Source organism: Hydra vulgaris, chromosome 13, assembly GCF_038396675.1.
Source record: "Hydra vulgaris chromosome 13, alternate assembly HydraT2T_AEP".
Taxonomy (NCBI): domain Eukaryota; kingdom Metazoa; phylum Cnidaria; class Hydrozoa; order Anthoathecata; family Hydridae; genus Hydra; species Hydra vulgaris.
The window spans coordinates 15,089,309-15,102,500 of NC_088932.1; the positions used below are offsets into that span (position 1 = coordinate 15,089,309).

Genomic DNA, 13,192 nt, shown 5'->3' on the forward strand with positions numbered 1-13,192 from the left:
CTTCCACCGCCTGAAGTTGAAGTCAAAAAGGCAAAATTTTCATTAAAAAAAATTCAATCTTTAAATTGCTTGTTAATTCAAAAAAGTTTGTTTTTAAAATATCAAGCAATTTAAAGATTAATTGGATTCAAATATTGATAAGTTGACATCAAAATTGCGTTTTATATGAAATTTATTGCCAAACTGACTATTTAAAAAATTATGATTTTATCAGAGTGTTTTTTTTTATATAGCTATCAACAAAACTTGATGTTTTATATTCAAAACAAGAGTTAAAAATTGGAAATTTTATGTCCATGCCATTGGCTAAAAATCTTTTCCACAAAAATTAATAGAAAAAAAAATGGTCAGTTTTTGATGGGATCAAAGTTTGAACTTTTGAACAAGTCGCTCATCTATTCAATACAAACTGTCACTTTTCGACCATAACATTAAATATACTAAGGAGTTTTTTTTACTTGTTGAAATTTCCAGCTTGCTTTAAAATTTTTACTACTACGCTTTTTTTAACTCCCCAGTAAAAATCTCATAAAACATTTTCGGTCATCATCAGGTATTAATCCCCTAGTTAAAATATTTTGCGACAAACATGTATTTCGCGGCTAACGTGCATTTAGCGGCAACATGTATTTTGCGACCGCGTTGTATTAGGTAACCAAAAAAATTCGTGCGGTTTTTGGTAATTGAATTGTTTTTAGCATTTTTACAACACCCACATCGCACAAGGCAAGTAGCTTTGTTGCGTAATAAAACGCGTGTGTCACGCGCAGTTGCTGCATATATAGTGTAGGCTTGTAACGAGCTTACAGGAAAGGTTTTGTGTAAAAAAAGGATGGCAACCCAACCAACGATTATTCGATCTTGCTTACTTTACGAGTTCAAACTTGGAAGGAATGCAACACAAGCGGCCAAAAACATCTGCACAGCATTTGGAGAAGGTACAGTAAGTGAACGCACAGCACAGAAGTGGTTTCAGCGATTCTCTTCGAGAGATGAGTCCATCGAAGACCTGCCGCGTTCTGGACGCCCATTGTTGGTTGATGAGGATGAACTGAAGGACGCTGTCGAGTCTGACTCCAGCCAAACTTGCCAAGAACTTGCTGTGAGGTTTGCTGTGAGTGTTGAAACCATCCGCCTGCATCTGCATGCGATTGGGAAAGCGTGGAAGCTGAGTCGGTGGGTTCCGCACAAATTGTCGATCGACAACAAGAAGCAACGGCTTACGATCTGCACATCACTCTTATCATGCCACAATGTTGAGCCTTTTCTTGATTGTTTATTGACATGCGACGAAAAACGGATTGTGTACAACAATACCAAGCGTTGCTACCATTGGTTGTCCCCCGATGATCCCATCCCAAAGACACCCAAGCCCAATCTCCACGAGCGGAAGGTTTTGCTCTGCATTTGGTGGACTACAGCTGGTGTGGTGCATTACGAGCTGCTCCCAACAGGCCAAACCATTACTGGACTGGTCTACTCAGCACAGCTGCAACGAGTTCACGACCTGTTGCTTGTAAAGCAGCCTGCACTGGTGCACAGGAGAGGAGTTCTGCTTCTCCACGACAACGCGAGACCGCACACCGCTCGCGTGACTCAGGACAAGCTCCAAAGCCTTGGTTGGGAGAGTTTGCCTCATCCACCATACTCGCCAGACCTCTCCCCTACTGATTTCCATTTTTTCCTTTCCCTGGGAAATCATTTAAAAGGACAGCAGTTCCGAGACCAGGACGCGGTTGAAATGGAGTTGAAAGCTTTTATAGACTCAAAGGACCGAGAATTTTTTAGAAGTGGAATAAATAAGCTTGTTTTACGTTGGGAAAAGGTTTTAGATGCTAATGGTGACTATTTTGATGAATAAATGTACTTACTTTTGTCGTTTTGTGTGTTTTTATTATATACGGAAAAACCGCACGAACTTTTTTGGTTACCTGATACTTTGTCATTACTTTTAATCGCTTTAAAGAATGTGGTTTCTTGAAAAGCAATAAAGAAGCGATTCCATTTTGTATGAATAACATTGAAATTTTTTCATTTAGATTTTTAAATGCATTATATTATTAAAAATTTAACGCCGCAAACTGAATTAGTTGACGTTTGTATTTTTTTAAAAGAAAAAATAATCCAAAGACAACTATTAGTAAATGGTGTTGATAAATCAAATTTTCAAAGAAAAACAAAGCTATTCATATTTAATAATAATGAGTTGTGTCATCTAGGTAAATTTGGCGATAAGGTAAACAGTTTATATATTTATAGTTGTTTATACTACTTATATTCATTTTATGTTACCAATTGTGTAATACTAGCTTAATTTGGCCTTTTGTTGTGTGGTGCAATTTTCAATTTAGAAAAATTCAAAATTTTTGAAAATAACCTTTTACTTATAGCAATTGAGTCAAATCAAACATAACTTGCTTTATGTTGACTTTTTGAACTAAAACGATTTGTAACAATGTTTTCACTTGAAGGTTCTTTTTTTCAGCTTTTTGAAAGATATAACATTCTGAAACAAAAGTGGCACTGTAATTTACTATTCTTCACCAAAAAATTGTTAATATTTTCTGTGGTTGAATTGATGCTTATGCGGCCAGATAATGCATTTGCCTCATTGGAAATATCATAAGTATCATTCAAAAACTTAATTATGTGGTGTTGCTCTTCTTTACACCAAATAACTTTTCTCTGAACAAAAATTTAAAAAAGATTCTTTAAAAATTTTGAATTTTTTAAGTCGAAAACTGCACAATACAAAAGCACATCCAAACTAAGCTAGTATCGCACCACTTTAAAAGTTCTCTACAAAAAACAAGGATATTGCTATAGAACTAGGAATTTTGGAATGGAGGAGAGTTCGAAATAACAATCATAATGAGGGTAATGATAAAGAAAATGGTATTTTCGTTTCACGTAAAAAAGTTAAATTTGACTTCGATATAAACGATAAAGTAAGAGACTTCATAAAATCGCTTCTGATGAGAAATTTGCGTATGACAGTCGCTGATGACATGGGGAAGAATAAGATGATTAGAAAGGCTCTTCAAGCTTTTGGTGTGAGATGGAATCGTCAAAACACAAAAGAATTTACTCTTAAAGCTACTAACGAAATTTATGAAATTATTGCAAAGGATATAGAAAATGTATACCCATCATTAATGTTTGACTCAGCGTCTCGTTTCAATACAAATGTTTTTTCTGCAAGTATTCGGTATATAAAAGATGGAAAATTGCACGATCGAACTATGGGAATGCTCACTCAGTACGGACATCAACTTAGAGCAGTTTTAGCTAATCAGCTAATTACTCTGATTGCGAATATAGGAAAAGGGGCAGATGATATTTACTCAACTTGTTCAGATCAAGGTAAATATCTTATCAAAGCTTCTGATGCTATCAGAGGAATGCAAAATCAAATGATCATTTGTAATGAATTTGTTGAGGAAACACAACATTTTGATTTTGAAGATTTCGATCTGCTTGACCAAATTAATTTTGAAGAAGAACTTGTAGAAAATTCTGAAGATACAGATGATGGGATTAAAAGGCTATCACATACTCAAGAACAAGAGAGAAAAGTAAATGTGTTAGAAAATAATATTTGTGCAATCTGTACCAAAATATTTTGTGGAGCGCATAATTGCCAATTAGCTGCAAAAGACGTAACAGAGCCGTTTGAAGCCACTCTTACTGAAATAAGAAAATTTATAAGAAATACACAAGTGCCTAAATATGATGCAATTTTTGCTGATCTCAAGAGACCACGCAAAGAAATTGCTCCCACATGGAGTAGTACTTACATCATGGTATCAAATATGTTTGAAAAACTCGCGATATATGAACAAATTGGGACTAATCGAAATAAACGCGAGCTAAGATTAAATGATGAAACCTGGAAATTTATTGAGGAATATGCAAGAACATTTGAGTCGATATTTTATGCAATGAAGGATTTTCAAAGATCAGACTATATCATGTCGGACTTCTTTTTTACGATGGATGATAATGGTGGTGAATTTAGAAAAGATTGCCAATGGACAAAATAATTTAACATCTAAACTTCCAGAAGCTTTAAAATTACGTTCACAAAGATTTTTTGAATGTGATGCTTTCATCGCTGCTCTTTTACTGGATCCTCGTTTTGCATGGAATAGTGCTAGTCATGAAGTTTTCAACAATTTATTGACAAGCCGCGGAAATATTTCATCTACTGAAGATTCATCACTTTGTAAACTCACAAAGACAACTTGCTGAAATTGCTTGACAGCCTAAAAATTTGCGAGATGAGGATGAAGAAAATTTGACTAAACTTTCAGGTAAAGATTTTACTATCAATCAGTAATTGGTATTTAACCAGTATTTGATATAGTGGTTCATTAAATAAATTTTATTCAGTTACATTAAAAAAGTCAAGAACTTCGACACTGTGTATCAATAAAATATCAATAAAAAAATTTAATACTACTCAATAACTTAATATTAATGGCTTTCGTCATTATAGAGTATTATTCATTTCTGCCGTTTTTTTTTTGTTTTTTTTTTCACAAATTAAACGAAAATATTCTAACCATTTATTGATTTAAGGTCAAAGAGTCAAATCTTAAAGAAAAATTTTTATCTTTTAAGTGTTTGAAAAACTTCGCAACTTTTAATCATTCGATTAGACAATACTTGTTGTTTGATAAACAAATAATTGATATCTTTTCTATCAGGAGGAAGTCAACATCAAAGCGTAGATATTATACAAAACACAAGAATTCATCAGCAAATAACAAATGTTGTATAAAGTGAGCCACGTATTGGTGTGAATGAAAATTTTAATATTCTTGAATATTGGCATTTAAAACGTGATGATCCTAACTGGAAGGAACTTTACAATATTTCTCAAGTTGTTTTTGGTGCTGCATTTTCTCAGGTCAGAGTTGAACGAGATTTAGTAGCTTTGCAATGGTCTTTAACCATTTGAGAACTCGGCTTTCGGATAAAACATTAAACGCGATTTTAGTAGTTAGACAAAAATTTGGATTTGCTTGACAAAGTCAAATTCTCTTTATAACGTTAATCATATACAAAAAAATATTCAAATTTATGTTACTTGTTTCAAAATGGAATATAAAACACAACCCAAACTTTAATTCTTATCTTTGAAGACTCAGTAAAATTGAGTTGTTTCGATGATTAAATCGATTTTTATTTAAGTTTATGTATTAAAAAAAATTACAAATGAAAAATGGTTGTAAAATATATTAAAACTTAAAAAATTTATCGTATCAAATAATATATTGGATAGCTTTTGAAAAAAATCAATCTCTGACAAAGTCATAATTTTGTTAAAATACTAAAAATTTGGCAATTAATATTGTAAAACAATTGTTAAGATTTTCGTATTTTGGGGAGGCGGACGCCAATGGCTGCGAAAGAAAAGTGTAGTCGAGAATTTTTCCGTCTTTTATAAACTCTGCTGATAGCTTAATAACTATATTCAACTTGCATTAACATTGCTTACTAAAACATTCAAAAATAATGACAAGGCAAGTCCTTGATTAATAAAAAAACATTTAGTGCTTAACAAGTTATAATTAACAAAACCGCAATGAAAACAATCACAGTGTTGTCATGTTTGAGGTCATTATAAGTACTTACATACTTTTTTTTCTTGAAGAACGTCATTTTTTATCGTTTTCTAAATTGTATAGTATTGTCAGGATAGTGGAAAAACTTATCAAGTCTAAAGTATTTAATTCGAGAGAATCGAAAAAAAGTTTTCATTTACCATCTTAAGTTTTAAATTGACAAAATAATATTATTCTTCCAATAAGCTTGAATTATATTATAATACAAGCAATGAAAAAAGGATTCCATTTAATGTCACCTGTTTTGAAATGGAATATAAAAGAAAACCCAAATTCTAAATCTTGTCTTAAAACTTTTTTATGAAATAACACAGGCAAACAAAAAACTTATTGCATTAATTTTGACACTTGTTTTTACCTAATTTTGACACGCTCAATTCAAATCTGACATCAGATTTTTTAAGTAGAATTTTTTAATTTTTGCAAGTTTTAGGTAGTTAGCACATTTTTTCCGAAGTATTTCTGAATTGAAACTCATTTGGAAATTCTAGGGTATATTTTAAAAGATTTTATTTTTTATAAATTTAAAAGATGAAAAAAAGTCAATAACACGTTTAAAATAAACAATTTTATAGCATAATCATCATCCTATCAAAGTCAAACCTTTTATAAATTTATAAAAAAGTGACCTAAGTTTTAATTTTGAAAATAGATTTCAAACAAGTTGTTTACTCATAAATATTCAATCGGAAAGAAACTTTTGCTTGTAGCTCTTTCTTTTGTCAACTTGCTTGATGCAAGTTGACAAAAGAAAGTTGGACAGTACTGTTTGACAGTAGTCTGCCATCATGTAATTTTCCAAACGTTTATGATAACGATCATCCATTTTCTTAAGATCTTGGTGAAACCGCTCTCCTTTAAATAATCAAATCTTGACCAAGAAACTGTTTAAAATGCCTATTTATAAAACAAAGTTTTACACTGTTTTGAATCGAAGAGCACAAAAGGCTTTCAACTTTCTAACAATTAAACAGCAGAGTTTTTTTCTTTTTCATTTCCAAGAGAGTTTCCAAACAACCTCAAGCGACAACCAAGCTATTTTTTCACTTGCTATCGATTGTTTTAAAAAATTCTTTATCACTTTTATAAATTGAGAGCTTATGAGCAACCAAAAACTCCTGCTCCTTTTCCTTTATTGACAAACAAGACAACACCCTTTGCTTTCATTTCTTCTGGCGGCGGGAGACCAAAATACCAACTTCAGTATGGATTTCGCCGCTAGTTGGGAGGCAGAAGCCTATTGAGGCGGTTTCCAAATCATCATGCGTTCAAATCATCTTCTGACGGGGGCCGTCAGAGGCTTCTGCCTCCCGAATGGCGGTGGCCTTCAAAACATAACTCTGCCTCCAAAAATAGATTCTGGCTGCTGCTGCCAATTGGGAGACAGAAGCCAATGGAGGCGGTCTCTAAACACACTTGCCTCCGAAATAACCTTCTGACGGCGACCGTCAGTGGTTTCCGCCTCCCAATTGGCAGCGACCTCCAAAACATTCTGCCTCCAAAAATAAGTTCTGGCTGCTGCTGTCAATTGGGAGGCGGAAACCACTGAAGGCGGTCTCTAAATCAACTTGCCTCCAAAATATCTTCTGACGGCGGCCATTAGTGGCTTCCGCCTCCCGATTGGCGGCGGCCTTCAAAACATTCTACCTCCAAAAATAAATTGTGACAGCTGCTGCCAATCGGGAGGCAGAAGCCACTGGAGGTGGTCTCAAACCAACTTGCTTCCGAAATATCTTCTGACGGCGGCCGCCAGTGGCTTCCGCCTCCAAAAAAAGTCGGTCTTTTGGCAGAAAGTTACTTTGCCGCCGGGAGGCGTTATCAACTCCGATACTAATAATGCATGCGCTTCTTTTTTCAATAAGTTTTTAAAAATATAAAATGAGACGTTTCCATATGAAATAATAAAATGGAAAACAAAAACAATTGCAAACCCATAAATAAAAAAAACTCTAGCAAAATGTTGTTAAAAGAAACAAAAAATTTACAACAAATTTAAAAATAGGAATATAGAAAACGAAAAGAAATATAAAACATTGCAATACTCATTAGTTTGAGAAAACATTTAAATACTTATTAGATTGATGGAACGTAAAAGAACAGAGAAACATTTTCAAGCAAACTCTAAAAAAAAACATTCCAAAATGATTTTTATTCTTCATTTCAAACTTTAAACAATTTGTTACTTTATCCTTTTAAATATATTTACTGCAGGTGGTTAAGAAAAAATAATAAAATAAAAAAATTAAAAGCTAAAAATGCAAGGCTTTCTTAAAAATAAAAAAAATAATAAAAACAAAGTTAGAGTAAAAATATTACTAAATGAAAATTTAAAATGAAAAAATGTTAATGTTTAATTAAAAACATAATGGGTCATAATAAATGTAGTTCGTCAGTTTTTCTCATTATTACAAATAATAATACTATTTATTGCCATACATCTCAAAAGAGTTTAACAATTACTCTAAAATTGCTCAAAAGTTAGCAAATAAAATCTTACTTCCAATTAATTCATTTAAAACCTATTAAGTTCTTCTAATTTTAATTTTTTATGTGACAGTAAATTTAAGGTAAAAGAAATTTAGGATGCTTTCTCATGTTTACATATAAAAAATCTCTAAATTTTGATGGAACATCAACCAACGGTTGTTTCAAACAAAAAAACTTCAGAGAACCTTTCTTTTATATTCCGAAAAAAAAAAAAGTTGATCAAATAACAAATGGATTTGAAAAACTTCAGTTTACACGCGGAATGTTTATAAATATTTCAAAAAAATTTGACACAGTAGTTTACTCTATATTTAAAAAAAAGATAAACTGTTATCCTTTAACAAACAATTCATTTTTCCGGGCTAAAAGCTTGCTTAATGACTGAAAACATATGAAGTCAATACGGATTTTGGTACAATAATGATTTTACGTGAAGTTTCATTCGTCAGCCGTCTAATATTTCTAATTAATTAAAACGACTGCCGTAATATATTTGCAAAATTAAACTAAATTGTGTATGTTGATCACACTATTTTTTTTATGCCCAATAGTTATATTAATCAGATATATGGAGATACGAATATTGTGCAGATAAAATTAAAGAAAAAGTTCACAGCTAACAAGCTCTCAATAAACACAAGAAGAATACATGCTGTTTAAACTACAAGCTTATTTTATATATGATAAACAAATTAAAAAAAAAAAATTTCAAAGTACGTTGAAACTTTTGTAGATAAAAGCTTATCTTTTCTTCCTTGTGCAAAATACATTGAGTCAAGAATAAACAAAAAAATTGACACTATGTACAGAATTAGTCAACTTACAAATTTCCAAAGTCTAAAACTAATATATTTTAGCCTATTCTATAGCTACAATTAATTATGTTCACATTGCGTGGGCTAGAACTCAACCTTCTGACAAAATTGATTTAAGCATGCAAAGTTAATAATCGGAAGAATGTAAGGGATGAGTGTTAATGAGATAAACAGATTCCATCACATAATCTTCACATATTAATAATTTTAACTATTTTCAAGCGTATAACATTGAAATAAAATTTAAACAATAGCTATTTTTTGAGATCAAATGAAAGGCTTACACCACATTACCTCTTAAGTTAACTAAATATAAAGAACTCAGTTTAAAATTTCAATTTAAAAATTTCAATATGGTAAAGTCACAAAGTTCATTTTATTTTCATATAAAAAAATAAATTTGAATTTCAATCGAAATTTTTAAAATTTCATATAGAAACTTTTTTGTTAAATTAAATTTTTTTTTTTATTTATAGAAATTGATTCTATTTACTGCTTTTCACTCTACACATATAACGGAGAATAATATTATATTAACAGAGTTTTATTAAACTTTTATATCGTACTTTAATATTTTTTATAATTGTATAAACAGCAAAATAAAATATAAAAGTTGCTACTGTGCAGGATTTTATAGTGATAATTTTTTGGAGAAATGTTTGCACAGAAACCTAATAAGTTCATGTACCAATGGATTTAGAAGCAGGGTCTCAAAGATATATTGGTCTAAAGAGCTGCTTTATGTATCGAAGTAGCATTAGCTGTACTAAACTTTAATACATAAAAGAAAATTTTTACAAAGGTCATTTTAATAAGCTTCTTACACTAGGCTGCAATCAACATAGCTTTATAACTTAGACTCAAAGTGTATTCGTAATGTAAAAAAGGTATTTAAGTTAAGTAAAAAATAAATGCATGAAGTTAAGAGCTAAACAAAAAATTTTTTGAAATTCGTTCGAAACATTGGAAAGAGTAGTTTATGGAAGCGGGGAGGACTTCTTAGTGCATCTAAAATAAATTTACTTTAAGTTTCAAGTCGAACTAGTGAATGTTATATGTATAAAATTTCAAGTCGCAAAATATGACTTTGTCAAGCATACATACTAAAGCAAATATATATGAAGCATCTAGTTTTATTAAACGAAAAAAGGACAACCAAATAATATTTCAAATCAACATACAAAACTTCGCAACAACTGAAAATCATCAATTTTTTTTTTTTTTAATGATAATGCTTTTTTAGATGTTTTAATTTGTTGTTCTTTTTGTTATTATCTTTTTTTTTTTGGTGTTTTTTTTTTTTTTTTTTTTTTGTTAGTTAGGAGCAATTTTAAGTACCCATTGATTTCTATATATCAAAACGACAGGGTAAAAAAAGCTCGTTTCTTTTTAAAGATAGTTTTGGTTAAAAAACTTAACAAAATGTTTTATTTGAATTTTTTACATTTTAAAAACATATTAAGTTCTCTTTAAAATAAAGAAAATTTTTTTTTTTCCAACGAAAAATATTGGTTAAAACTTCAAACTCATTTGTTTAACCATTTTGTGTCAGTTGTTTAGTTAACTCACTTATATACTCTCAGTACTTATCACTGTCACTTATTTGCTTTTAATAATATAAGGAGTAAACAACTGACAGGGCTAGAGACAGAGATAGATAAATAACTTTTAAGAACATAACAGCAAACAACTAACTAAAACTTCCTTTAAATAAACACTGATACAATATATTACTGCTTTTTATTAAGTTTTTATAAAGTTTTTATAAAGTTATTAAAAAATAATGTTGTATTTAAAAAAGCGAAATAATAATAAAGATTAAAAAAAGAAATCTGACCCATTCTACATGTAAGAAATGTAATTTTAAAAATTTATTTAAAGCCAGTTCAATTTTTTTCGAATATCTAGTAAATACCTGCCGGCACAACTCAGAATAAAGTAACCCAGCAAACATGTCAGCGTTGAATCAACGTTGAAAACCGGTCGCAAAAGATGTTGCGGAAACGTTGACAAAGTAATCGATTTTGCAAAGATATGTAACGTTGTTTAATAGACGTTGAGTCAACGTTATTGCGTAACGTTGAAAAATTGTTACTAAATGACGTTACAAAAATGTTGCAACTAAACGTTGAAAAAGCGTTACATAAAAAGCGTTGAATAAACGTCGCAAGTTAATGTTGAAAAAACGTTACCTAAAAAGCGTTGATTAAACGCTGTTAAAGCAGTCTATTTTGCAAGGATTTGTAACGTTGTTAGTAAAACGTCAATTTAACGTGACTCAAAGACGCCGAGTAAAGGTTGAAATATAACGTTGAATCAACGCTTAAATGTGCTGTAGAAAATATCGCAAAATATTATTTAACGTAATAAAACGTGGCTATAATATATATTGATTTGACAAATAAAACTAAATTCTAGGTTCAACTCTGCTCTTGCAATATTTCCAAAATCGTTTTTTAATACAAACAGTAATATACAATGATAAATATAAAAAAGCTTAAAATATACAATTTATAGATATATATATATATATATACAAATATAAATATTTTCTTTAAGATTTAAGTGTGTGTGAGTGTTTGTATATATATTTATGCAAAATATTTAAAAAAAAATACAATTTACAGGATATCGTATCGATAGGCCAGGATATCATTGAGATACAAAATCTAAATCGAAAAATAAAACTTGTACCATTAGTAGTCTGAAAGCAAATGTAAAATTTTTTTTATTGAATTAGTATGATTATTATTAAATTTAAAAAGTAAATATAAATATATACATATAACCTATTTATTTATATAATTTGTATTTATATAAAAAATATATAGATAAATAAGTTATATATATATAGATAAATAAATTATATATATATATATATATAATATATATATATATATATATATATAAATATAAATTATATATATATATATATATGTATATATATATACAAATTAAATATATATATATATATAAATTATATGTATATATATATAAATTATATATAAATATATATATATATAAATATATATAAATTATATATAAATATATATATATATATATATATATATAAATTATATGTGTATATAAATTATATATATATATATATATATTTATATATAAATTATATGTATATATATATATATATAATTAATATTTATATATATATATATATATATATATATATATATATAAATATATATTATATATATATAAAAATATAAATTATATATACATATATATATATATATATATATATATATATATATATATATATATATATATATATATATATATATATATATATATATATATATATATATATATATGTTTATATATATATATATATATATATAAAAATATATATTATATATATATAAAAATATAAATTATATATATATATATATAAATATATATATATATATATATATATATATATATATATATATATATATATATATATATATATATATATTATATATATATATATATATATATATATATATATATATATATATATATATATATATATATATATATATATATATATATATATATATATATATATATATATATATATATATATATATATATTAGTAGTAGAAAATCACTTAACAAAAATTTTTTTTTTTTTTTTTTTTTTTTTGAGTGACAAGTGTTAAGTGATTTTCTACTACTAATATAATTGCTCTGTTCTTTTAAGAACATTGAGCACTCTATTGTGTAAAATACTTTTTAAAGTTGTTTAAATATATATATATATATATATATATATATATATATATATATATATATATATATATATATATATATATATATAAATTATATGTATATATAAATTATATATATACATATAAATATATAAATTATATATATATATATATATATATATAAATTATATATATATATATAAATATACAGCAAACTCCTGGTTATTTGAAATGGCACTTATTAGAATTTCCTGCTTATTTGAAGCAATTTTCATTTCCTGTGAATTTTCTTTAACAAACTCATGCAAAAGCCGTTATGCAGAAATGCAGTTATTCGAACCTGCAGTTATTAGAAATTTTGGTTATTCAAAACAATTTTTGCTTCCCTTGACAATAAAAAAACACATTTAAGGAACAAAAAAAAATTTAAAAATCGACTATTTTTTCAATAAATTGTAAAATATTTATTGTTTAACAAGGATAAAACTTAAGAAACACCTCATTCCAAGGGTCTTTATCTTTTTTTACTTTCTACTTTTATTAAAATTTG

At 28.1% G+C, this 13,192-nt stretch overlaps 1 protein-coding gene and 1 long non-coding RNA gene across 2 annotated transcripts in view; one reads left to right on the forward strand and one right to left on the reverse strand.

Moving 5' to 3' along the window:
• The first annotated feature begins 832 nt into the window (after nt 1–832).
• On the forward strand, nt 833–1,861 carry LOC136089678 (histone-lysine N-methyltransferase SETMAR-like). Its single transcript, XM_065815731.1, has one exon. It carries the CDS (start codon nt 833–835, stop codon nt 1,859–1,861), a length of 1,029 nt encoding a protein of 342 aa, XP_065671803.1.
• A 9,276-nt stretch (nt 1,862–11,137) lies between these two features.
• LOC136089311 (uncharacterized) overlaps nt 11,138–13,192 on the reverse strand; it is a 4,865-nt gene continuing 2,810 nt past the window's right edge. Inside the window, exon 3 of the long non-coding RNA XR_010642944.1 lies at nt 11,138–11,601. This is a non-coding gene — a long non-coding RNA (uncharacterized LOC136089311). The remainder of the gene's footprint in view (nt 11,602–13,192) is intronic.

Bases quoted from the DNA above. Each gene is read 5' to 3' on its own strand.
- LOC136089678 (XM_065815731.1), top strand. From the start codon at position 833: ATGGCAACCCAACCAACGATTATTCGATCTTGCTTACTTTACGAGTTC.